This window comes from Ananas comosus, linkage group 12 (genome assembly GCF_001540865.1).
Source record: "Ananas comosus cultivar F153 linkage group 12, ASM154086v1, whole genome shotgun sequence".
In the NCBI taxonomy this organism is placed as follows: domain Eukaryota; kingdom Viridiplantae; phylum Streptophyta; class Magnoliopsida; order Poales; family Bromeliaceae; genus Ananas; species Ananas comosus.
In genome coordinates, this window is record NC_033632.1 from 7,948,924 (window position 1) to 7,976,726 (window position 27,803).

General features: G+C 36.5%; 1 protein-coding gene across 3 annotated transcripts; it reads right to left on the reverse strand.

Moving 5' to 3' along the window:
* LOC109718168 (probable BOI-related E3 ubiquitin-protein ligase 2) lies at positions 173 to 27,591 on the reverse strand. 3 transcript variants are annotated; one of them, XM_020244209.1, is made up of 4 exons: positions 27,311 to 27,591; positions 25,329 to 25,470; positions 2,338 to 2,696; positions 173 to 1,098 (listed from the first exon to the last, which is right to left on the reverse strand). In XM_020244209.1, the coding sequence occupies exons 2-4, from the start codon at positions 25,438 to 25,440 to the stop codon at positions 553 to 555; spliced, it is 1,017 nt and encodes a 338-aa protein (XP_020099798.1). In that variant the 5' UTR covers positions 25,441 to 25,470; positions 27,311 to 27,591; the 3' UTR covers positions 173 to 552. The 3 variants fall into 3 exon arrangements, with proteins under 3 accessions (XP_020099798.1, XP_020099797.1, XP_020099796.1); XM_020244208.1 differs by lacking the exon at positions 27,311 to 27,591 and adding an exon at positions 26,695 to 26,737 and having other exon boundaries at positions 173 to 1,095; XM_020244207.1 differs by lacking the exon at positions 27,311 to 27,591 and adding an exon at positions 26,695 to 26,737.

Sequence of the window (27,803 nt, forward strand, 5' to 3'; positions counted from 1 at the left end):
CAAAGGAGTTAATCTAACGAAAAAAAACTTGATAGCACCAAGTGCTTGGTGCTATCGATAGCATAGCAACCGTACTCTATATATATATATATATATATATATATATATATATATATATATATATATATATATATATTAAAGAGCAATAGAACCAAACAACGCCTCAACCAAATGGCAAAAAAAGGACATCCACTTACCAACCAGCCGATGATGTTAGGTTGAAAAGGCTGCTGATCAACACTTTGCGCCACGAAATACATTTAAGCTTTGAAAAAAAATCACTGAGGACTGAAAATTGTTCGCTATCAACTACAACCAGCACGTCATTCAATTCAACCTCACAATGGAAGCCTCTTTTTCACCCGGATCCAGAATATAGGAGAGTCAGCAGAGGCATGACAAGCCATGCACAAGAACACACACAGACGGAAAGGGATAGAACCACATTCGGTACGCTTGGAAGTACTAATCAGGTATCAGGTATATATGATTCCTGTTGATGAGATTACTTCGATTTATAACGATGGTGTAACATTTTCTTTTTTCCACTTATCAGGACATGAAAATGGGAAGGCTAGCACTCTTCCTGGATTTGCAGATCGGACAGAGTTCCACTAAGCGCTCACAGTGCTCACACAAGCACAGATGCCGGCACGGCATCAAAAGCATGCAAACTTCCTGACACTTGCACGACCTACACACCAGCTGCTGACTCAGCTTTCTCGGCTGACGAGGGAAATCCTCGCCTCCGATCAGCACATTAGGGTTGTAAGAAGAGACCGCCGTATTGTCTACTTCGCTCTCCCCACACCCTTCCTTGGCATGATCTCCGGCCCCCCCCTGCGCTAAGGCTTGGTTGAGGTTACTCTTCAGCATATTGATGATGGACTCATTGTACCATGCTCTGCATTGCCATGATTGGGCCTCCATCGACACTAGCTTGATCCGTTCGACTAGCTCTTTGTTTTTCCTACTCATATTCTCCACCTCGAGCTCTTTCTCACGCAGTTTCCTTCCCACCCCTTTCTCGATGGCGTTTAGGAATGCAACTGTGTGCCTCTGGGTCATCTCTCTCATGCCTTTCATCATTTGTTCCTCCTCGCAATTACCCAAAAAAATAGAAAAAAGCTTCAATTAACATTGAAAAGCATAGCTTCAAAAAATGCAGACAGTCTGGACACATGGTATCTAGGTAATATCTATGGATGAAAACAAAACACTAGACCGAGTTTTAGTACTAAAGAGCCAGGAAAAAAGAGAATCAAGAGAAAGAGTAAGAAAACAAAACACACTAATTTACGTAACGTAGTTCGGCCATTAGCCGGCATCTACAGGCAAGGACAGAAAATATTTCATTATAATCAAAGTTGAGTACCAGAAAGAAGCATGTCTCCCAGAAAACCCTACCTCAAAATGCACTCAATGCTTTCCTCATCCCAAACACTCACAAAGAAAAGGGGCACATATACATAAGCAACCAAACCAGATCAAGGCTTAGGAAATATCCCGGCCCTAACAAAATGGGACCCTCAAGAAAATTTTCCATTCATTTCAGCTCCCAAAAATATCAAGCCACAACATAAAGTGGGCCGGGCCCAAAAATTTGAGACACATTTAACTAGTTCTAATTTGACAAGAACATGGGATGCAAGACTACCACACATGAAAATCTTCCCTATTAAACAAGACAGCTATAAATACCAAGTACGAAACAGCAATATGTTTTCTAGTGTAAATAATATTTATGACTTAATCCATAGAACTTATCATTTCTGTCAAGAATGGTTGACCTAATCAAACCATGTTAAGCTCATTCTGACATGTGAATAAGATATTGACCTTGAGCAACCCATAGGATATCCACTGCAGTTTGTTCTGATAAAATGATATTGGTAAAAATCTAGAACATAGTTTGTGCCCATAAACAATATTTATGCTCAAATGCTTTTCACTAATAAAAGTACGAGCATCCAGTTGCTTCACAAACAAGTAGGTTACTAGAGAGATTCTTTTGCCAGCAGATAAATGCTAGTTTAGAAAAATAATCTGGCAAATCTTTCTGCAAGAAAAGTAAAATATGCATGTTGAAATATTCCCTAAATGAGTCATAAAACTAATATGTGCATGTTCAACGATTCCCTAAATCACATAAAGCAGTTAGAATGCATCAGTTCTTACAAAACGGAATATATTTCCTCACATACTACATAAATCACATAAAATGCGCAATATATGGGCGTAAGGTATCAAGTATCAACTAGAACAATTCATCTCTCTACACATGCAGCAAAATTTGCCTGCAGCCCAAATATATAATGTTGTCGTAAAAATGCGTACCTGAATTTTAATGTAATTATCAAACTCTTCATTTTGCCGGTCAATCTCAGCCCTCAGATCATCACTAATGGACATCATGATAGGAAGTGAAGTCATGCTTCCACTAGCAGATGTAATAGAGGAGTTGTGTTCATCATCATCATAGGAGAGTCTTAACCCGGTTGACACAGCATTTGGATTGCGGAAACCCATTGCTATTCGATCAGCCTCGTCCTGGCCAAAATTGCCCAAGGAAATCTGAAGCTTGTACTGCCTTTCCGTGTCATCCATCTCCCTCTTTATTTGGTTTGGTTGGCTTAGACCAGAAAAATTATGATGTCCGACATTGTTAACAGGACCAACGTTACATGTAGCAGGAACTGCATTAATATCAAGAAGAAAGAAAAAAAAAATCAGTCTATATGAGAACCAAAAGTTTCTTCTACTCAGTTAATATGGCTTTTCTAGTAAGTACTAAAGCATGACCCACTTCCTTCTATTTAAAATGCAACAGACACCGTCTAATTCAGACACTATGCATAAAAACTTGTCTCAAAAAATACATGTATAAACATTGCACAAGTGGCTTACAACTGTGATTTGTATACTGACTGGTTCCTTTTAGAAAATTCTTGCTTCACAAGGCCCTATTTTGTATGAGGATAATGTTGAGATATATATAATTCTATATGAGTCCGGCTACTATGACTATATCAATAGTATTAAGCTCTTGATACTATCGAATTTTCTGCCGTTAGATCTATCCTTTGATCATTTCCACCGTTAGATTATACTATTCAACCAACCACCCCACTCAAGCCTGATGGACCACTATCATCCTAACTGCACATCCTTTCATCCAATGGCCGAAAACTCGATAGTACTAAACGTGGTACTATCGATAGTATAGTAGCATAATTCCATTATTATTATATATATATATATATAACAGTTGGACTGGGCTACTATTAGTAGCAAAATCTCATTGTTGCACTACAATTTTTTAGCCTTTAGATCAACTCTTTTCATTATTTCTAACCATTGGATTAAATACTATAACCCAGTGAGGACCACTCAACCCTAGGGGGACCACTCAACTCTAACGACTAATATCATTTTGACCCTACAATTTTCATCCAAGGGTTAAAAACTTGATAGCAAAAAGAGCGTTTTACTATTAATAGTATTCAGCCTAATCTATATATACATATATGAGTTCGGCTACTGGTATACTATCGGTAGCACAGAGGCTTCTGTGCTACCAATTTGTTTTTCGATGATGCGCTTCCAAATCGACGATCGCTCCATTAGACTTGAATCTACACTATTGAAAGTACTTGAAACTAAATTTCAGAATTTTCGACATCATTTGGCTAGTGATCAAAAGGTCTCAAAATTGACAATTTTAATGGTAGATGTGATGCATTTGTAAATTTAACGGTGTAAAACAATTCAAATCAAATGAAATTTGCATAGAAAATTCTTTTTACTATTTAGAATAAGATCAGTACCTCTGATCTTAAATTCAAGTCTTCTATCATCATTTTTTATGAAATTTTTATTTTCGGCCGTTCATTTTTAGACTACTCTTTTGATAGATAAATGATACCGAAAAGTTATGAAATTTAGTTTCCAAATACTTTCAATAGTGTAGATCAAGTCTAACGGAGCCGATCGTCAATTTGGAAGCGGCATCATTGAAAACAACTTGGTAGCACAGAGGCATCCGTGCTACCGATAGTATAGCAGCCTAGCTCTATACATATAGGCTAGGGCTACTATACTCTTATAAGTATAACCCTTTTTGTACTCATAAATTTTCGACCATTGGACGAAGAGATGTGCGGTTAGGATGATAGTGGTCTCCTAGGATTGAGTGGGTGGTTGGTTGAATAGTATGATCTAACGGATGAAAATGATCAAAGAAGTAAATCTAACGGCAAAAAACTTATGAGTACAAAGGGCCCTATACTCATAAGAGTATAGTAGCCGGGCTCTCTCTATATATATATCTATATATATATATAGAAAAAGAGAGAGAGAGAAAGAGAGAGGTCCGACTTTTATGCTTTTAGAAGCATGGTGACCTCTATGCCGTCAAGTCGTTTCCGATGCTAAGATATCCGAATCAATGATCGGCTTCATTAGACTTGGAGTATTTGAAAAATAAATTTCGCAGTGTCTTGATATCATTTACCTAGTGATCAAAGAGCCCAAAATCAACAATTTTAATGGTCATAGAAAGCCTTTAGTAAGTTTAACAATGTAAAAATATCCAAATCATATAAAATTTTGAAAGAAAATATTTTATAATATATAAAATAAGATCAATATCGTCGATCTAAAATTTTAGTTGTTCGTTGATTTTAAGCTCTTTCAATCACTAGGTAAATGATATCGAAAAATGGCGAAATTTATTTTCTAGCTACTTCAAATACTCTAGATCAAGTATAAGGGAACCGATCATCGATTCAGAAGTCTCAATATCAAAAACGACTTAATAACACGGAAACCACGTGCTTCTAAAAGCGCACAAGCAGGACTATATATATATATATATATATATATATATATATATNTTACTACTATCTTCTGAACTTAAATTCTAGTCTCTATGACTAGAATAAGATTTATCATTTTTTTTAAAAGATACTTTTAAAGTAGACTAAACTTAACAAAATGTGGCAATTTAAATGTTTACGTAGTGTAGATGGTAATTTTAACAGTTAAAACTCTGGAAAACTAGTGATCGGTTTACTACAGCTTTTTAAGACTTTAAATCAAAGGTTCATGAAAGTAATCACATCTAGTTCAGATTGCCTCGGCTAGCAGCTAAACCTTCGACGTAGTAGCTTTTGTTGAACCATCGTGCCTTCGGAGACACGATGGCTATCATATTTTTATGAGATTTTTATTTTCAGCCATTCATTTTTAGACTACTCTTTTGATAGGTAAATGATACCGAAAAATTACGAAATTTAGTTTCCAAATACTTTCAATAGTGTAGATCAAGTCTAACGGAGCCGATCGTCGATTTGGAAGCGGCATCATTGAAAACAACTCGGTAGCACGGAAGCAACCGTGCTACCGATAGTATAGCAGCCTAGCTCTCTATATATAGGCTAGGGCTACTATACTCTTATGAGTATAACCCTTTTGTACTCATAAGTTTTCGACCATTGGACGAAGAGATGTGCGGTTAGGATGATAGTGGTCTCCTAGGATTGAGTGGGTGGTTGGTTGAATAGTATGATCTAACGGATGAAAATGATCAAAGAAGTAAATCTAACGGCAAAAAACTTATGAGTACAAAGGGCCCTATACTCATAAGAGTATAGTAGCCGGGCTCTCTCTATATATATATCTATATATATATAGAAAAAGAGAGAGAGAAAGAGAGAGGTCCGACTTTTATGCTTTTAAAAGCATGGTGACCTCTATGCCGTCAAGTCGTTTCCAATGCTAAGACATCCGAATCAATGATCGGCTTCATTAGACTTGACTTGGAGTATTTGAAAAATAAATTTCGCAGTGTCTTGATATCATTTACCTAGTGATTGAAGGGGCTCAAAATCAATAATTTTAATGGTCGTGGTGAGCCGTTTGCAAGTTTAACGGTGTAGAAATATCCAAATCACGTAAAATTTTGAAAGAAAATATTTTATAATATATAAAATAAGATCAATATTGTCGATCTAAAATTTTAGTTGTTCGTTGATTTTGAGCTCTTTCAATCACTAGGTAAATGATATCGAAAAATGGCGAAATTTATTTTCTAGCTACCTCAAATACTCTAGATCAAGTATAAGGGAACCGATCATCGATTCAGAAGTCTCAATATCAAAAACGACTTAATAACACGGAAACCACTGTGCTTCTAAAAGCGCACAAGCAGGACTATATATATATATATATATATATATATATATATAAAAATATACATACGTATGCATACATTCATACATACATACATATATATATAGAACTAGGCTGGTATATCGGTTGCTACCAAGTTGTTTTCAATGATGCGGCTTCCAAATAGACGATCGGCTCCGTTAGACTTGATCTACACTATTAAAAATATTTGGAAACTAAATTTCATAATTTTTCGACATCATTTGACCAGTGATCAAAAGATCCCAAGTTAACAATTTTAATGGTAGATGCGATGCGTTTGTGAATTTAACGGTGTAAAACAATCCAAATCTGATGAAATTTTTATAGAAAATTATTTTCACTATTTAGAATAAGATCATTACCTCTGATCTTAAATTCAAGTCTTTTATTATCATTTTGTATGAAATTTTTATTTTCAGCCGTTTATTTTTAGACTACTCGTTTAATAGGTAAATGATACCGAAAAATTATTAAATTTTGTTTCCAAATACTTTCAATATGAGGAACAATCCCACGGTGGAAAGGAGCAAATAGTAGCCCAACTCCAACTTGAAGATAATAGAATGGCCGATGCAGTGGTATTCGAGAAGTCATCGGCCTAACAAACTAGGTGATGCGGTGGTATTCGAGAAGTCATCGGCCTAACAAACTAGGTTTGTTGGCATTAATAGAAGGACGGCCTGTAGGCCAAGTCATGATTGGTCAATGTCATGCCTACATTTTTTAAAAAATTAAGCAAGAGTGAAGACGAGCTTAAGCCTATTGATACAACCATGACCGACCTCATTGGAAACAATCAACAGGCCAAAAATATACTCACTACCAAGCTTACAGTTGGGTCCAAAATCCTCCGAAGAGTCTGAATAGCTTTCTTTATGGTGGATGCAGATAGCCATTACAATCTGTTGCTCGGGCATGACTAGATCCATGCTAATGAATGCGTACCGTCTACCTTGCACGAAAAACTATTTTAGTGGGTTGGAGATCGTGTCAAGGAAATCATGGTCGAGGGAAGACGGCAGACGGTGGATATCAATGTGGAAGGCGCCGGCCATATCAGCGAGGCTGATACTGACCCGGACCAAATTTCATTTGTTTAGGTTCGGGTTACGGAAGAAGTACAACTGGTGCTCCTAAAGGAAGCAAAGGCATTGGTGGCTACCGAAGAGCCCACCAAACTGGTTGAAATGGAACGTCAAAAGCTAGGAGTCGAGGCTCTAGATGAGCTTTGGCATAACAAGCCGATTGAAGAAGTTGGCTACTCCATTGAATCAGTCGAGTTGGCTAATGAAAGATCATGCATTAAAATTTTAATTTTAGAGGATGATTTAAATAAAAATGATTCAGCTCAAGTAGCAAAGACTGTAACAATGCCTAATGATAACAGCGCTAAGATTCATGAAGGGATCAAGACAATGCATGGAAGAATCGCCAATCAAGGTCGACGAGAAAAGGCTGAAAACTCAAGATCCACTATTGGAAGTGAACCTATGGTCGGACAACGACAAACGGCCAACATTTATTAGCGCTAAACTCTGGGCATAACAACAGGAGGAGCTAACAAGGTTGCTGAAAAAATACAAAAACTGCTTCGCCTGAAATTACGAAGAAATGTCAGAATTGAGCCGAAAAATTGTAGAACATCGGCTCCCTATAAAGGAGTATAAGCCTTATACACAGCCAGCTAGTAGGTTTGAGCCAAATATTGTATTAAAAATCAAAAATGAAATTGAAAATCTTTTAAAAGTCGAATTTATTAGAGCGGCTAGTTACGTTGATTTGGTGTCCAATATAGTCCCAGTACGAAAAAAGAATGGCAAACCTAGAGTTTGCATTGATTTTAGAAATCTAAATCTGACTACACCCAAAGACATATATCCGATGCCCATAGCTGACATGCTAGTGGACTCGACAGCCGGATATAAAATGTCCTTTATGTTCGGTCATGCCGGCTACAATCAGATTTTTATTGTCGAAGAAGATATAGCGAAAATGGCTTTTAGATGCGCAGGGTCCATTAGGACTTTCGAATGGATAGTAATGCCTTACGGCTTGAAAAATGCCGGAGCCACTTATCAAAGGGCAATAAATTTCATTTTTCATAATTTGATCGGTAAAATGCTAGAAATTTACATTAATGATATCATTGTAAAATTTAAATCACAAACCGATCAATGGACCGATTTAGAGCTCGCTTTCAAGCGCATGAGGAAATACAATTTAAAATGAATCCCTTGAAATACGCATTTGGAGTAAAAAAAATTGCAGAGCCTACTAGGAAAGATAAATTATTTACGGCGCTTCATATCAAATTTAGCCGGCAAAATAGGAGTATTCAGTCCATTACTTCGGCTTAAAGATCAAGAGGAGTTTATCTAGACAAGAGAGCAACAAGAAGTTTTTGAAAGTATTAAAAAATATTTAGCGAATCCTTCGGTGCTCATTCTTTCTCAGTAAGGTCAGCTGATGAAGTTGTATATATCGGCTGCAGAAGAAAATCAGGGATGTCTATTAGCTTAGGAAAACATGTTAAAAGAAGAGCAGGCTATCTATTATCTCAGCCGAACATCTGTTGGATGCCGAACAATGTTATTCGGCAATAGAAAAATTGTATTTAGCATTGTATTATGCTTGTACTAAATTGAGAGATTACATTTTACCAGTAAAAGTGTCGGCTGTTTGTAAAACCGACCTGATAAAATATATATTGTCTAAACCAATGTTAAAAGAAAGAATTGGACGATGGATGTTAACTTTGTCCGAATTTTCTCTTAATTATGTCCCGGCAAAGGCGGTTAAGGGACAAGCAATAGCTGATTTCCTAACTAGCCACCCATGCGTTGAGATTGAAGAGCCGATGCAAAACTTGGTCGGTTGCCGATCTTGGACGCTCTATTTTGACGAGTTCAGAATAACCGAATCAGCATAAGGCGAAATAAACATACAATCTCCTGAAGGTGACAGTTCCTATTTTGCTTTCGAACTAGACTTCAGCCGCTCTAACAATTAAACCGAATATGAGGCTTTAATAATCAGCCTCGAGATTTTACAGGAGTTAGGGGCACGCTTTGTAAAAGTCATCGGTGATTCACAATTAGTGATAAAACAGGTGGTTGGAGAATACCGATGCAAAAGTTGAAATTTGCAAAATTATTTGAATAAAACAATAGGAGTACTTAGCATATTCAGGGAAGTATAGTTTGTACATCTATCAAAAGAAGAGAATGAGCAAACTAATGATTTAGCTCAATCGGCTTCAGGAAATAGAGAGCCGAAAGGAAGCCAAGTTAAAATAGGAAGAAGGTTGCTAAATCGGTATATACACAAGAGCCGATGATGATCGCTCCAGTAGAAGTACAGGATGATTGGAGAAAATCTTTAGTGGAATTTCTCAATGATCCAAATAAACGGGTCAACTATCACCTGCGAAAGAGAGTGCTCGGTTATTGTTTGTTAAATGGACAACTCGATAAAAGAACAGCCGAAAAAGTGTTGCTAAGATGTTTAGGACTTGATGAAGCCTAAATAACTATAGGTGAAGCCCATGAAGGCTTATGTAGAACACACTTGGCCGAAAAAACATTAAGGTGGATCATTCGGCATTTACGATATTATTGGCTGACCATGCACGAAGATTGCATCAAATATGTTAGAGAATGTCAAGAATGTCAATTTTATAGATCGATACAAAGAGTTCCGACTTCCGAGATGCATGCAATCAACAGGCCTTGGCTCTTTCATTGTTGGGATATGGATTTAATTGGAGAAATTCAACCGAACTCTCCGGCTGGACATATATTCCTAATAGTGATCGTAAATGTATTTTACCAAGTGGGTGAAAGCAAAACCTAGAAAATTAGCCACTGAGAAGGACATTATAGAATGTGGAAGACTATCATTCATCGTATCGAAATTCCTGAGACGATCACAACTGACCAAGAAACGATGTTCACAGAGGAACAGTTCTCAAGGTTCGTAGAGTCAAGACAAATCAAGTTGCTCCATTCGTCATCCTATTTATGCGCAGGTAAATGGACATGTTGAAGCAATGAACAAAATTATCATAAACCTTATGAAACGGCATATTGGAAAACAACCAAGAAAGTGAAACGAGAAGCTCTCTTAAGTATTATGGGCATGTCAAACAATTGTCAAAACAACGACAGGAGTTACACCATTTCAACTGGTCTATGGTCACGAGGCTGTAGTACTGACCGAAATAATAGTTGCCTCATTAAGAGTCGACGGACAAAAGGAGTAGATAGCAAGGAAATATGAAACTTTGATGAATAAAAAGTTAGACAAAATAAATGAGATTCGGCTGTTGGCACTTGACCATTTGCAAGCTTATCATAGCTAAATAGCGCATACAATAAGAGAGTAGCGCATACAATAAGAGAGTAAAGGCTAAATCCTTCTCAGTCGAAGATTTAGTCTTAAAATTAGTACTATCGATCGGCCGAAAAGGCCAATGTATGAAAAATGGTCTCCAAATTGAAAGGGGTCGTTCCAAGTATACAAAGTTGCAAGAGGCAACGCATATAAAACTTTGATGAATGAAAAGTTGGACAAAATAAACGACTCGACTACTGACGCTTGACCATTTGCAAGCTTATCAGAGCTGAGTAAGTAGTGCATACAATAAGAGAGTTAAAGCTAAATCCTTCTTAGTCGGAGATTTAGTCTTAAAATTAGTACTACCGATCGGCCGAAATGGCCGAATCCAAATTGGAAGGGGTAGTTCTAAATATACAAAGTTACAAGAGGCAAAGCATATTTTCTAAGGACATTGGGAGGATCAGAAAATGACAAGCCAATTAATGAAAAATATTTAAGAAAATACTATCCGTCTATATTGAAAAGTGAATAAAAGAGTCAAAATAAAACATACAAAAGTAAATGTCAAAATATATTACAGCTAAAATAAGAGTGAGAAGCCAAAGGAAAAATCAAGATAATAAGTCTTTGAGCTAATTCCTTTCGGTTCCCAAATTAGACTAGGCAAGATCGGTTGTTCGCTTCCTTCGCTTCATCACGAGATGTAGTTTGTAGAGTCGGGAGAGCTGACTATGTATCGCCATCCTTTCGTCTTTCTTGGCCTGGAATTGGGTCGGTAGGAAAGCACGCTCTTCAGATGTTTGGGCCAACGCTTTTTCGGTTTCGGCAAGTTCTTTCTTAAGGTACGTAATACGCTGCCGAAGGGCCGACTCCTAGTTTTTCAAAATATCATCTCGCTTGTCAAAGTCGGTTAATGGAGTTACTACCTCAATAGCCTTCACCTTGAAAGAGCCAACTTGCAAGAAGTGTTCATCCAAAGCAATATGCTCGACAGAGAGTGCTTGTTGCCAAACCAGAAAAGAAGAGAGATGAGCAAATAAGGTTTCTGCAAAACATCTACCTGAAGGGGGCAGATCAGGCTGATCCAAGAGATCGAGGAGCGCTCCAAGCCGATCAAATTGTACTAAGCTCCGAACTAAGGTAGGAAGACCGCTGCTGTATAATCTCAAACATTCAACCAGTTTTTGTCGAGTGTCAATGGATATACTAGTTGGTAGATCTTCTTCACTGGATTTAGGGCTCGAAGTAGCCTATTCTTGGAGAGAGATGGCCAGCACATCCGCCGGTTTGGGCGCCGGCGCAACAGTCGAAGCGTAAGTCTTAATTGGAGGTTCAACAGACGGATTTGGAACAACCTCCTGCCTGATCTTAATTTTCTCTTCGACTTGTCTCTTTTCTTCTTCTTTCTTCCTTCTTTCTTCTTCCTTTTTCTCCCTTTCTATTCTCATTTCCTTTTTTCTCTCTTTTTTCTCTTCTATTCTTTTCTTTTTTTCTTCTTGCTTTTCTTTTTTTCTTCTTTCTTTTCTTCCTTCCTTCTTTTTTCTATTTTTCTTTATTTCCTTCCTCTTCAATCTTCTTTCCTTTGTTGGTTCGTCATTTTCCTCTTCCTGCCTTTTGTCAAGACGAGCTTCCCGACGAGCCTGCCTCTCGACATCAGAAATTGCCTTCCCAAGCGCCGAGGTAAAACAAGCGTGTGAGATTTTTTCTAGAAGATGTCTCTTTCAGCTGCTTGACGAAGGGGATAATGGAGGTGACCCGACTGAAAAGCGAGAAAAAGAAAAAGGATCGATTAAGATAGGCTGAGAATTTACCTCGGCCGATGAGAGAATTTGATTAGGAAGAATCGACTGGCGTTGGTTCTTTTCTTAAAAAATTCTAAAATATGTCGGGAAGTCGACCGGCTGACCCGAGGTTAAAGGTTCCGAGCAGTCGAGAGCTAAACAATATGTGTCAAATGGGGAGCTGAATTCATATTCAAGGGAGTTCGGCACAAAAAAAGGAAATAAATTTGCAAACATAGTTGCAAAAACCACAAAACACAACAGCCAAAGCCGATTACTACACCATTTTCTGACGACAGTGGTTTGATCAATGAATTGATTCAAAATTTTTCGACATACAAAAGAAAGAAAATATGCACCTAATGCTAGCTTCTTGCCGTTAGCTAGGGCAATGGCGATAGGAATGAAATCTCGGTTGATCTTCTGTGAGCGAGTGTAGAAGAGGTTGTGGCAGAGCCAGTAGAGGAGAAAGGCATTATGCTCTTCTTGGTGACTGGAGTAGGGGCCTGACCTGCGAACCGTCGCATGAACTTGGTATAAGTAAAGTCTGCATTCGAATCCAAATAGGCTTCAAAATCTGTCACTCCATCAGGATTGTAGGCAATTGAAAGAGTGATGTCGTGAGGTCGGAGACCGACTATCGCTGCCACGTGAAGGGCCCCGTCCTCAAAAAGGTGTTGGAGACTGAGAACCAGAAACAAAAGCTGCAGCGAGAAAAAGATTATCGGCTTGAGGAGGAACTTTCAAAAGTTGAATGGCTTCGTAAATTCCAACGTCGCGCCAGATTTCGGCATAAGATTCCACAACTCGATCCAACCAGGCCAGATAAGCGTCTTAAACGCTAGATCAAGTCCGGAGGCTTTTTCCTTATGATTTCAAGGTGGACCAAGAAAGAAGATGGATGACATCAGCCATCAAAGGAAGACCATCAGCCGAGAAAGGAAAATCGTCAGGTGCAGGGGTCTCCACAAAAGAAGGACCAAGCACAAATCAAGAGGGATCCGATTCAACATATTGTCTGAGGAGGGTATAGTCAAGAGATGGAGATGAAGAAAGCGAGGGAATCAAAATCGAAGCCATTGAAAGAAAAGCTTAGAAGCTAAGGAAAAAGAAAGAGAATGGAGAAAAAGATGAAGAGGCGTGAAAATAAAGTCTCAGTTTGAGAAAGAGAAAAAAAAAAAAGAAGAGGGAAAACGAATAAGCGTGAGAAAAGCAAAGCCGCTAAAGGGGATTTCAAAAAGAGGGCTTTAATAATGAGGTGATGGCAACCATAAGTGACCTAATTAATGCCTCAGATGAGACAAAAGGAATATGAAAGATCGTAGCCGTCAAAGGACGAAAGGAAAGGACGGCTAAGAAAAATGGATAGTGCAGAGCACTTTCAGAATGAAAGAATGCAAGTCGCTAAACTAGATAATGCCAGCCACCCAAACAATCGTTCGGGAGCTGCAGGGGGGCTTTGTTAGTGCCATAAAAATTGTGCCACGTGATGAACCGGGACGCACCGCGGGAATGGTTCTCAAAGCCAAATATAAAGTGACATGTGGTGCACCAAGATTTGAGAACAATGCACCCAAAAACCGAAAACCGGTTAGAGTTGATGCAGTTAGAACCAACAAAAAGTAGCCCGTAGAAGAAGGGACATGGCCGATAGTGGGGAATAACTGAATATATAACAAACGGAACTATAAATAGTCAAAGACGCCTGACATATGGTCTTTTTCTCCTGAGAACAAGAAAATCAATTTATTTTTGTGTATTTTTTCTCATTCTAGGAGTAGTCTACTTGTAATCTCTCTTTCTCTTGCATTTCTTGTTTTTCTAGTAGTTAAGTTAGTTTCCCTTAAAATCAGACGCCTTAGTGGCATCCACCTTTCTGTAAACATTCTTTGGTAATATATATTAGCATTATTCGGCTCATTTCAGTCGAACCGAACATACAATGTAGCATTTGAGCTCGACTAGTCAGATCCCTTGTAAGCTGAATCGCTCGAACCAATTGTGGGCACAAACTTCGAGGGTCACTATCAGAAGCCGCTCCACTTTTGCACGCTTCCCAAAGGAGGACATTTGACCAAGTCAACGGTCTAGGAGTTCGGCTCATAACACATATGTATACATGTACATATGTATGTATACATACATATATATGTATACATACGTATGCATACATATGTATACGTGTATGTGCATATATTGAGAGTTCATCTACAATACTATCAAATAGTAAATGAATAGTGTTTGCTATCAACTTTTTATCCCTTGGATCCATAATAGTGCCACCACCACATAGCCAACCCTATGCATTCAAGGTATAAAAGGTAGATAGCAAACACTATTCCTCTACTATCAATAGTATTCTAGTCTCTCTATGTGTGTGTGTGTGTGTGTGTGTATGTATATATATGATATACATACACACACACACACACACATATATATATATATATAGAGTTGAGCTAGAATACTATCGATAGCAAACGGGCTACGTTGCCACCCATTTGTTTTCGATGATAGAGCCTCCAAATCGACGATCGGCACCGTTGAACATGATCTATACCATTTGAAGTGTTTAGAAATCAAATTTCATACATTTTCGATATTGTTATCTTATCCATCGAGTGGACACAAAAATGAACGGCTGAAAATGAATATTCCTTAAAAAATGATGATAGGAGCCTTGTAATCAAAATCAAGAGTATAGATCTTGTTTTAAATAGTTTAATGAATTTTCTAATAAAAATTCAATTGATTTGGATATCTTTACGCCGTTAAACGAGAAAACGACTCATATCGACCATTAAAATTACAAATTTTGAAACCCTTTGATCATTAGGTAAATGATGTCGAAAAGATTTGAAATTTGATTTCTAAACACTTAATGTGGTATAGATCATGTTCAACGATGCCGATCGTCGATTTGGAGGCTCTATCACCGAAAACAAATGAGTGGCAACGAAGCTATCGATAGTATTCTAGCTCAACTCCATATATATATATAGGCTAGGGCTACTATACTCTTATGAGTATGAAGGATGACTATAGAGCCCTTCATACTCATAAGTTGTTTTCAATGATGGAGCTTCCGAATTGACGAACTACTCTGTTAAATATGATTTAGAGTATTTGAAACTTCTAGAAAATAAATTTCATAATTTTTCGAAATCATAATAAAGTTCATCAAGCGGATATAAAATGGACGGTCAAAATCGAACGACATCTTAAAAATGTATGATCGGATCCTTCAATTTAAGATCAGAGTTATTGATCTCTATCTATGTAGTGAATAAAATTTTCTATCAAAAATTCGACCAATTTCGATTCTTTTACACCGTTAAACTAGCAAATTTCCTATACCGGCCATTAAAAATTGTCAATTTTGTGACCTTTTGATCGTAAGGTAAATGATGTTGAAAAATTATAAAATTTTATCTCTAGACATTTTAAATGCTTTAGATAACGTTTAACGGTGTGGATCGTCGATTGGGAAGCTCTATCATCAAAAACAACTTATGAGTACGAGGGCGATCGTACTCATAAGAGTATAGTAGCCGGATTCTATATATATATATATATAGAGTGAGGCTACTATGCTTCTGGAAGCATGGAGCCTTCTGTGCTTCCAGATCGTTTTCGATGTTGCGACTTTTGAATCGTCGATCAGCTCCATTAAACTTGATCTAAAGTATTTGAAGTACTTAGAAAATAAATTTTATGATTTTTCAATATCATTTGCCTAGTGATCGAAGGGGCTCAAAATCAATAATTTTAATGGCCGTTGTGAGCCGTTTGCAAGTTTAACGGTATAGAAATATCCAAATCACGTGAAATTTTGATAGAAAATTCTTTATACCATAAAAAACAAGATCAATATCTTTGATCTAAAATTTTAATGTCATATTATCACATTTTGTAAGATTTTTATTTTCAGCCGTTGATTTTGAACCCCTTAGTTCACTAGGCAAATGATATCGAAAAATTGCAAATTTATTTTCTAGGTACTTCAAATACTCTAGATCAAGTTTAACGGAGCCGATCGACGATTCGAAAGTCGCAACATCAAAAACGACCTGGAAGCACGGAAGGTTCCGTGCTTCCAAAAGCATAGTGGCCTCTCTCTCTCTCTCTCTCTCTCTCTCTCTATCTCTCTGGTTCCGATCCAAAGTTGCCATAAATGTGGATACTATACACCTAGATTGCGGTCAATATATCCGTGACATGCCTTCTTAGTCCATACATCATTGCCGGTCGTGTTTTCTGGCGCATTACTACATATCAACTCTTTTTATCGTATNCGTTAGACTTGATCTAGCATATTTGAAGTATCTAGGAAATAAATTTTGTGATTTTTCGATATCATTTACCTAACGATCGAAAGGGTTCGAAATCAACGGCTAAAAATGAAAATCTCACAAAAAATGGTGATATAGCATTAAAATTTTCGATCAAAGATATTGATCTTGTTGTAAATAGTATAAAGAATTTTCTATCAAAATTTCATCTGATTTGAATACTTCTACACCGTTAAACTTGCAAACGGTATACATCAACCATTAAAAATTGTTGATTTTGAATCCTTTCGATCGCTAGGAAAATGATACTGAAAAGTCACAAAATTTATTTTCTAAGTACTTCAAATATGCTAGATCAAGTCTAACGGAGCCGATCATCGGTTCGGAAGCTCCATCATCGAAAACGGCTTAGAAGCACGGAGGCCTCCGTGCTCCTAATAGCACACAAGACCTACTCTATATATATATATATATATATATATATATATATATATATATGGAGCTAGGCTAGTATACTATCGGTAGCACGAAGACCTCCGTGCTACCAAGTAGTTTTCAATGATGCAACTTCCAAATCGACGATCGGCTCCGTTAGACTTGATCTATACTACTGAAAATATTTGGAAACTAAATTTCATAATTTTTCGGCATCATTTACCTATCAAACGAGTAGTCTAAAAATGAACGGCTGAAAATAAAAACTTCATAAAAAATAATAATAAAAGACTTGAATTTAAAATCAGAGGTACTAATCTTACTCTAAATAATAAAAAGAATTTTCTATAAAAATTTTATCAAATTTGGATTGTTTTACACCGTTAAATTCACAAACGCATCACATCTACCATTAAAATTGTCAATATTTGGACCTTTTGATCACCAGCCAAATGATATTGTAAAATTATGAAATTTAGTTTCCAAATACTTTTATTAGCGTAGATCAAGTCTAACGAAGACGATCGTCGATTTGGAAGCCGTATTATTGAAAACAACTTGGTAGCACAGAGGCCTCCGTGCTACCGATAGTATACCAGCCTAGCTCTATACACACACACACACACACACACACACACACACACATATATATATATATATAATTATGTTACTATACTATTAATAATACCAAGTGCTTGGTGCTATTAGATTTTTCAATCTTTAGATGAAGAAATGTACGGTTAGGATGATAGTGATCTCCTAAGATTGAATGGGTGGTTGGTTGAATAGTATGATCTAACGAGTGGAAAAGATCAAAGGGGTAGATCTAACGGCGAAAAACTCGATAGCACCAAGCACTTGGTACTATCGATAGTATAGTAGCCGAACTCTATATATATGACTTCTAAAAGAAGGCTGAAAATTGTTATGCGAATGGACTTCCATAAGATGCGGTGGAAATTATATATACCACACAATCGTCAAAGGAATTATATCCAAGGCTAGAGTTTTTAATCCAAGGAAAAGGTGAAATGTATAAATCCCACGTCGCAATAAAGATTATACCCAAGGCTAGAGTTCATTATCCATATCCAGAACATCAATCCCCAAATAAAGAAGGCCTAAGATTCAAGTAGTCAAACCAAAAGATGATAATCTTTCTACTTCTAGACTCCTTTCCCGTGCTTAGAGAAAAATTGAATTGCTAGAATCAGTTGTGCATACTCCAAGCAATTTTTACATATCATAAGTGGAAGATTGACAACATAGTGTATAATGCTGAAAATTAATTAAGCCATGAAGCTTCCTCCTCTTCACTAAGACCCACTCTATAATTGCCACTATTCTTTACAAGTTCTCTGTCCTCCAATTTCTCTATTTTATAAGTTCTCTCTCCTCCTCGAATTTCTCTACTTTCAAACATCTAGCAAGTCCAAATCCACATTATCTAAGGCCTATTTGGATGTCACCATGATGATGTGCAAGGTCCTGAAACTGATGAGGATTTAGAGTGATGTGCTTGAACTTTTGATGCCATGCATGTAGTTTAGTTTTTCCTTGCATTTTTAGTTTGCAATGCATCTTATGAGCATGTATGTTAGTTTTTTCTTAATGTTCTTGAAATTATGTTGCTTATGTTGCTTTCATTACTTATCTTTGCTAGCTCGTAATTTGGTATGTTCTTTCTTTGACAGTATGTTGAAAAAAGGGGGAAAGAGATGTAGACAAGGAAAGATGAGAGATAAATGAACATAGAACATAGAGGAGATGCATGAACATAGGGGGAGAAAATTTTAACAATAGCTTGTAACAACAACAATTTTCGAGAATGTGTTTGGCGAGGCGTACAAAACTCCAAGGCTCCATAGTATCTAATTCATAAATTCGTTTTAGGAGTCATACTTAATGTAAGCTTGAACTTAATGTAATTTGATAATTTTTTTTTTGTCTTTCACGCGAGGGGTTTCATCATTTAGGTGATTGCAATGAACTCCCTTTTTTTTGGTGAGTTTAGTGTGGTGAGAGTTTCTTATGTAATTTTTACATTTTGTCACGAAATTGCCAAAGAAAGAGATTGTTACGGATTTAATGTTGGCATATTTAGTGAACGACCAAGTCGGAGTCTTGAAGAGGTTGAGAAGTGAAGATTAAGTGAAGATCAAGTTTTGAATACTTGAAGATCCGAAGCAGTAATTCATGACACTTGGTAAGTTTTTATAATGTTTATCGTGGTTTCAGGAATATTCATGTTTTGGAATATGTTTATAAGTAATTTAATCTCATTGAGTTGGCTTAGAATCGTATTAAGGAACTTAAAGAGCTGAAAATGAAGTTTCTAACTTTGAATTTTGGAATCTAGAATCAGTTTTCACAAAAAACAGAAGACTGAAAAATTGGTTACTGCAGTGCATTCCGAAAACTATATTTAAATTGCTGAATTTGACACTTTCTAAAGTTCAGTTTCTGAAATCTCATATTAGTTTTCGGAATCTAAGTCAGTTTTTCAAATTTCTTCTTTCCAATTTACAGGTTACAACGCAGTTTTCCGGAAATCACTTTCAGAGTCTTGAATCTAGTTCCCAAAATGAGAATTAGAGTTCTAATCCAACACATAAAATGGAGGATCTAGAAATTTTTTCTAGTGGGTCAATATATAACGGAGAAAAAACATACAGAATATAAAAGAAAAAAGTGAACTAGTCATTAAAATTGATTTCTTTTACAATTGTTCCCGATGTGTCATCGTGTTCTGAAAATGATGCATCATAGCTTCATTGGAAACACCATCAAATATATATTTTTCTATATAAGTCACCAAACAATCGTTCATCAATTTATCACATACAATTGAACAGTTTATTCTTCATAAAATTCATCATAGAAAAAGCTCATTCCACTGTCGCGGTAACAACTAATAGAATTAATGCCAACATCAAAAGTAAATAAACTCGCGAATACACTACATGCTTATTTATCTCAACCAACTTTTGTAAAAGATCACAAATTGCTCTCAAGTTATAAATCTTTCATCTTGACGTACATCAACAATGAATTTTTCAAGTTGGTGTTCAAGTGCCAAATCAGCAGTTGAAAACTCATTCCAATAAAATACAAAGTACAAGTAAGAAAAGAACTAATGTCCTTGTTGTATTTTTATATACCATAACAGCATAAGACAACTACTATTCATATTATAAATAAAAAGAATAAATTCACAATTAAAGAAAGCAAATAAGCATCCATACACATACATTATACTTTGCATCCCAACTAAAAAAATTGGAATAAAAGAAATTTACTAGCACCTACATAGGATTGGATTTGGCTTTTGGAATATTAATCAGTAATTAGATTAAATATGATTGCGCGAGAGGAAAAAGATAGAGATTATGTGGGGTAAAAGAGGCTAGGGTTTTTTTATTAAACAAATCTTTTTTTGGCCCTTTTGCTGCTGCTAAAAAAAAGAAAATGAGTTAGCAGGTCCAATTTCATCGAACCTACTATGGGTCTTTTCACCTAGTCTTATTTGACCCTACTTTGGGGTCAACTTTGAACCCAAAATGGAATCAACTATGCAAAAATGGCCATTATGGCCTTTCTTGCATTATCCTGAGTTGAGGATTTAAATGAATCCGCCACTGTACTCATAGATATTCCAAAGCTATAAACATGTATCCAAGGATTCTGAAACATGGAATCCACATAGAATACACCTGAGAGCAACCCTAGAGGCTTAAGATCGGTTATAAATTATTTTCTTTCATAAAGCCTCTTCCGAATCAATTCTTGAAGCCCTAATTTGATGTCGACATAAACATTTAATCCGGTCATTGCTAAGAGATTTCTTGGACCATGCTTTCATGATACTCTAAGCAAGAAATTACCACAAACCTTTCTTTTTCTTGCTCCTGACAGAGTGTGCGTCTCACATATAAGAGACTTAGACACTAGTAATAATAACTGGGCTTAAGCATTTTGGGTCGGTGTTTGGGCCCAACGAGTTATTGTTGCTAGTGGGCTGGGTCGTTACATTACACATGTCCAGCTGGTGAACTGGCTCTGATACCAAATGTAACGACCAAGCCCACTAGCAACAATAACTCGTTGGGCCCAACCACCTGCCCAAAATGCTTAAGCCCAGTTATTATTACTAGTGTCTAAGTCTCTTATATGTAAGAGACTCCCCCCGTTAAGGCCCTGACGTCCTCGTCAGTCCAATCACACACACAGCCCAAGATCACCAGGCGATGTGAGACTCATCTCGCTAGCCTTGTTATCCAGACCATGGCATAGCCGGTCACCTTGTCATTCAGACTCCGGCATAACCTATCATCTTGTCTTTCAGACCCTGGCTCAGCCGAGACTCGCCACACATTTCCGGCTGGTGAACTGGCTCTAATACCAAATGTAACGACCCAGCCCACTAGCAACAATAACTCATTGGGCCCAAACACCGACCCAAAATGTTTAAGCCCAGTTATTATTACTAGTGTCTAAGTCTCTTATATACCCAATCACATCCCCATTCCTATCCGACGTGGGATTATTGGGGATGTGATTGGGTATATAAGAGACTTAGACACTAGTAATAATAACTGGGCTTAAGCATTTTGGGTCGGTGTTTGGGCCCAACGAGTTATTGTTGCTAGCGGGCTGGGTCGTTACATTACACATGTCCAGCTGGTGAACTGGCTCTGATACCAAATGCAACGACCTAGCCCACTAGCAACAATAACTCGTTGGACCCAACCACCTGCCCAAAATGCTTAAGCCTAGCTATTATTACTAATGTCTAAGTCTCTTATATGTGAGAGACTGCCCCCGTTAAGGCCCTGACGTCCTCGTCAGTCCAATCACACACACAGCCCAAGATCACCAGGCGATGTGAAACTAATGGGCTAGGTCGTTACAGTGCACCATGGATTCATCATGTGCATCATGAATTCGACCTGTTGAAGGCATTTCGTGGATTTGAGACGTGTTGGTTGTGGATTCGGGTGGCATTCGTGGATTCGAACGTGGACGTGGACCAACTGCTCGTGGAGGACGAGATCTATAGTAAGGGTTAGGTTAAGTCCATGGATTCAATAATCAACTTGTACTCTTTTTATATAGTGGATTTATCGCATGATTGGTTTCGTGGATTTTACTTCAAGTTAGAGGTTTTTCACGCTAAGATTCTTGGTGTGTTATTTACTTTTTCTATATTTACTTTTTATTCATAAAGAATTGTTGGTTTCGCGGGTTTCACCTATTCACTCCGCCTCTAGGTGTATAATTACTTATTAGATTCTAAGGTTTCATAACTTTCAAGACATGAAAGAAAATTAAAGGCGGCATGAAAGAAGGTCACAATGGTAATGAAAGAAAAATTAAGCATTAAAAGAGCGGTCAAGTCATAATCGCCTTAAACACTGTTGAGAAGAAACATCGTGTGATGTAGAAGGATTTAGTTTCTAATTTCGTCAAATTGTAAAATTGTTTGAAGATTCATGTTTCCATAAGAAGCATAGCTTTATCTAGTTTATCTATTTTGATTTGAAAAGTAAGAACGAAAAAGAATAATGCCAAATGTGTGAAGATCAACTCAAATTTCAGCCTTCATTTAATCAAATTCAAAATATGTTTATCAAATATCAAGTAAATCAGCTGTAGACAATTAGTACATAATTTCTTGGAAAATTATGGCAAATATTATATAGTTATTCTTATGATTATTAGTCAATCAGGTGAGTTAAATCAAAATTTAAAAATTTTCTTTACGGTGACTGGCCACAATTAGTATATAATAATTATTAGTATAATTACGACATAATAGTTATGACAAATAACTATGTGAAGCATGAAAGAATTAATATATATATATATATATATATATATATATATAGAGAGAGATATAGAGAGAGAGAGAGAGAGTTGGGCTGGAATACAATTGATAGTATTTGGCCTCTTTTGCTATCAAGTTTTTAACCTTTGGATGAGAAATTGTAGGGTTAGGATGATATTAGTCCCTTAGGGTTGAGTGGTCCCCACTGGGTTATAATATTTAATCCAATGGTTAGAAATGATCAAAGGAATTGATCCAAAGGCTAAAAACTTGATAGCAAAAAGGGGCAAATACTATTAATAGTATTCTAGCCCATCGATAGCATAGTAGCTATATATATATATATATATATTTGTCCATATATATATATATATATATATATATATATACACACACCAACACTAGCTTCTCCAACATATTCACATATACAAGGAAATATTGTGTGAACCATAATCAGTCCAGTGCAAATTACCAACTCTTATCGAATACGTGATTATTAGTATTCATATGATTAGAATCTTGCAATTGAGCATCCTTATAATAAAGCACGAAATCTAAACCATGATTACATGAGTTTTCTCTAGTAGATAACAAGAGTAGCTACGAAGTTTAATTCAAAGAAATTAATTAAAAAAGATTTGTTCAACCTAATTATCTAAATAACCAGCAGTTCATAAATAAAATTGCTAAACAATAACTAAGTGAAATACCATGTGTATATTATGGTTAGTAATAGCCCCTCCCCAACCTCTTGCAACCCCCGCCCTCCCTACCATGTGTATATTACGGTTAGTGATAGCCTCTCCCCAACCTCCTCCTGCAACCCCCACCCTCCCCCTTCTATTTAATTACTTGTACAAAAGGATTTTCCATTAAAGTTGTCATAATCAAATCTATTTAAGTTTTTAAATGAAGAAATCTTTTTTTCATTTCCCTACTAAAGTTTTTAAATGGAGAAATCCACACGAGTCATCTTGAACAAGTTAATAGCACCCAAGAAGGAAGTTCTTGCTATCTTGTGAGCTAGCACTGGAACTTTCAAAAATTACCCTTTTCTTTTCAATGACATGAAATTACATTATGTACTATTCTATAGAAGCTAACTTCTTTTATATGCTAGAATTAGGTAGGCAATATGAAAGTTGATAATGTGACACTATTCTATAGAAGTTAACTTCTTTTATATGCTAGAATTAGGTAGGCAATATGAAAGTTGATAATGTGCCACTATTCTATAGAAGTTAACTTCTTTTATATGCTAGAATTAGGTAGACAATATGAAAGAATAGTAGCTAACTTCATATGCCTCTCTCTCTCTCTATCTCTCTCTCTCTCTCTCACACGCGCGCGCGCAAACATTTGCGTATATCAATAAGAAACTTTTCTTTCTCTCTCTCTCTGGCAAACATTTGTGTATATCAATAAGAACCTTCTCTCTCTCTCTCTCTCTCTCTCTCTCTCTCTGGCAAACATTTGTGAATATCAATAAGAAACTTTTCTTACTCTCTCTCTCTCTCTTCCTTTTTGGCAAACATTTGTGTATATCAATAAGAAACTTTTCTTAATAGGTAATTTTCACAAAGTTCTGCTTTAGGAGTTTTATGCGCGCGTGTGTGTGTGTGTGTGTGTGTGTGTGTCTCTCTCTCTCTCTCTCTCCCCCCTTTTCTGGCAAACATTAGTGTATATCAATAAGAAACTTTTCTTCACAGGTAATTTTCACACAGTTCTACTTTAGGAGTTTTGTTGGAAGAAACGAGTTCTAACATAGAATAAAACCTGACAAAACAATATTGCTCTCCGATGAGAATGACAAAGAAGTTTCTTGATGAGCCTTCCAAACCGAAGAATACTTATTATTGCTTATTTGGCATGCTTCTACTTTATCTTTCAGTTGCAATGGCAAATGGAAAGTATGGAGCTTCCAATGCAAATGGAAGCTGAAATGAGATTCCCCCTAATGTAGAAACGCAAATTTAAAGATTCGTGTACTATGGGAGAAGCTATTGGAGGCATTTAATTATGTGCTTCACCTAATAGCACTAACGACTCACTTTGGCAGTGCCAACAAGCCCTAATAAAGTTCTCTTCTTTTCTTATTAAATTCCATATTTTGCCACTTCTCATTAGTCACTTGATACTGTGCACTACTAGATGGGGCATAGTTCTTTCACCTACATATCATATTGCAATTGGCACATAAATGAGTGAAGCTATTTACAACAGAGCTAGAGAAACTATGTCTAAAGAATAATGGACATAAATCCCCATAAGCTGAAAGAATGGAATGATTCAAATAGACTAATAACATCAATATAGAAGCCAAACAGTATATATTGGAGAATTACATGCATGTACAAAGCAACAGCGCAAATAATCATAATTAAAAAGTAAAATTAACAAGCAATTAGCAAAGACAAAACAACGATGCATCACAAAACTCACATTCAGTGTTTCCAAACAACTGCAATTGAGTAGATGCACTAGAACCATAACGGAATTGTTCTTGCTCCAAGAAAGAGGGGAACTGAAGATTGCCATTATTTCCGTTAAACATCCTTCCTTTCGTTCTTTTTTTTTTCTCTCCCTAAGAATATAAAATTAAGTCAACAAGTTTTGATCACAAATAGAAAATACAGTGTTTCTAAATGCTATCATTAACTACAATAATCAAATCGAAACGAAAAATAGAAGACAACTGAGTCAGCATATTTAGGCTTAATTGGAATTGCATTGCCAAAAGCACTCGCTTTTAGGCTTTGGAAAGCCAAAATATCTAAAAGTGTTTTGAAACTTCCCACCCACCAATGCAATAAAATTGTGATAGGAACTAACACCGGAGAAGAATGTAACAGCTTATTCTTGAGTGGCAGTTCCTGCCGCAATTATATATAGCTGGAGAGAAGAATGAAAACCAATATTTGATTTTGACTTGATCTACACTATTCAAAGTATTTGGAAACTAAATTTCATAAACTTTTGGCATCATTTACAATCAAACGAGTTTTTTTTGTGGGACCTTCCAAAGCATGAATGTAAGTGATTTTTAGAAACCTTAATCCCAAACTAAGCCTTAATGGAGGAATAAATTAAAAAACAAACAAAAGGAAATATGATGATCAAACTATAATATACACATTTATAAGCATGGGAAAGTATTATATATATTAATACTATAGGAAAGAGTCAATGAAGCAAAAAATGGAAATCTTCTATCGTGGAAGGATCTATCAACTTGGTTAGAATTTGATAACACCCAGAGAAATCAATCTGCACTAACTCCTCGGTAGAAAGTAAATTAATCAAGAAAAATAAATACAGTAACAAATTAAATAGGTGAAAGAATCTGGATCAGAGATATACAGTAACAAATATAGCTATTTTTGCAAGGGGAAAACGGGTGAGACATATGGCATGCCCTAATTTTCATGTGAAATCAAGAAATCACAACCTTCAAAGGAGATGTCCTAAAAGATGGTTCTGCCCTCTCTTAACTTGAAGCTTAACTTTTTCTTACTAATGACAAATGCAATGTTTCACTTACTTTTTACAGGTCGCAGCTAGCTTCCTAAAATCTAGTAATAAGGCTCACATAAGAGTGATAAAAACAAAAAATAAATCCCAAAGGCAACAAGAATTAGGAGGTACATACACGTCCATTTAAATAAATTCCACATTTTATAAAAATAACTAAAAATAAACCAAGAAAGATGCAAGATTCCAAACCAGAGATATACAAAAAACGAAAAAAAAAAGCCATTCCTTTTGTAGAATATACCGAATATGCTAACAAGATAGCTTCTTTTCGTACCAAAAGAAAAGGGAACAACATATCAAACAGATGATGCGCCTTGATTCTGTCATATGAAATCAGAAAACCATAACGTTTGTTCATTGAACTTGATTAGAAAGAAGACGAACGAAATTATTAAGATCTTCATACAATGTAAAAGTGAACAAATTCAGCATATATTTATCATAATTACTATCGAGTAACCAAAATAGATCGAAAGAGAATCTGACTCAGAGATATACAGTAACAAATAGTACCAATATTTTGTTTAAAAGAAAAGAAAGAAAACTGTAACAAGAAAAGCTACTTTTTTTTGCACCAAAACAAAAGAGGACAAAGGATCAAACAGGTGATATGACCTAATTTCTTCATAAGAGATCAGGAAACCACAACCTTCATTCGTCCAGCTTAACTAAAAATAAGAAAGACGAAATTATTGGAACCTCCACATATGTCACTAATAAAAAGAGCTGCTTTTTTTTCTCTTTTGCAATAATAGCCGAAATTCTAAAAACAACGGCAGCAATCCACAGGAAAAAGGAAGAAAACGACGGATCAAACAGATGATACGCTCTAATTCTTCATACGAGATCAAGAAACCAGCACCCTCGATCTTGAGAAGGAGAAGAGTTACCTGAGGCGAATTCGATCAAGGGAGATCGCACGCCGAGATCGGAGGAGCTCGAAGACGAAGAAGAAACGCTAGCGATCGAGGGAGATCGCCGGGCTCGAAGGAGGAGGAGACGGAGATCGAAAGAACCCTAGCAATCGAGGGAGATCACCAAGATCGGAGGAGGGAGACGGAGAAGACGAATCCCTAATGTTGAGATCGGAGAAGACGAAACCCTAATTTTGAGCTCGGAGATATCCTTTCGCACTTTCGTTCTCTCTCTCTCTCCTTTTGAGAGGGCAGCGACCATAGTTAGTTAATTCGGATTCGGCAAAAATTCAGTACGGGTATAATTCGGATAAAATTCGCCTTCTAATTTTTAAATTCGTTGAAAAAAAAGGGCTAAAAAACGGATTCGCCAATTATTCGGATACGTGATTTATACAGATATTATACGTTCACCAATTAAAAATTCAGGATCAAAAATTCGGCTATTAAATTAAGTTTTTTTCCTCTC

Bases quoted from the DNA above. Each gene is read 5' to 3' on its own strand.
- LOC109718168 (XM_020244207.1), bottom strand. From the start codon at position 26,715: ATGTTGTTCCCTTTTCTTTTG. The intron at 25,471-26,694 runs GTACGAAAAGAA...TTATATTCTTAG, and splicing joins TGTTGTTCCCTTTTCTTTTG to GGAGAGAAAAAAAAAAGAAC. The intron at 1,099-2,337 runs GTACGCATTTTT...GGTAATTGCGAG, and splicing joins ATAATTACATTAAAATTCAG to GAGGAACAAATGATGAAAGG.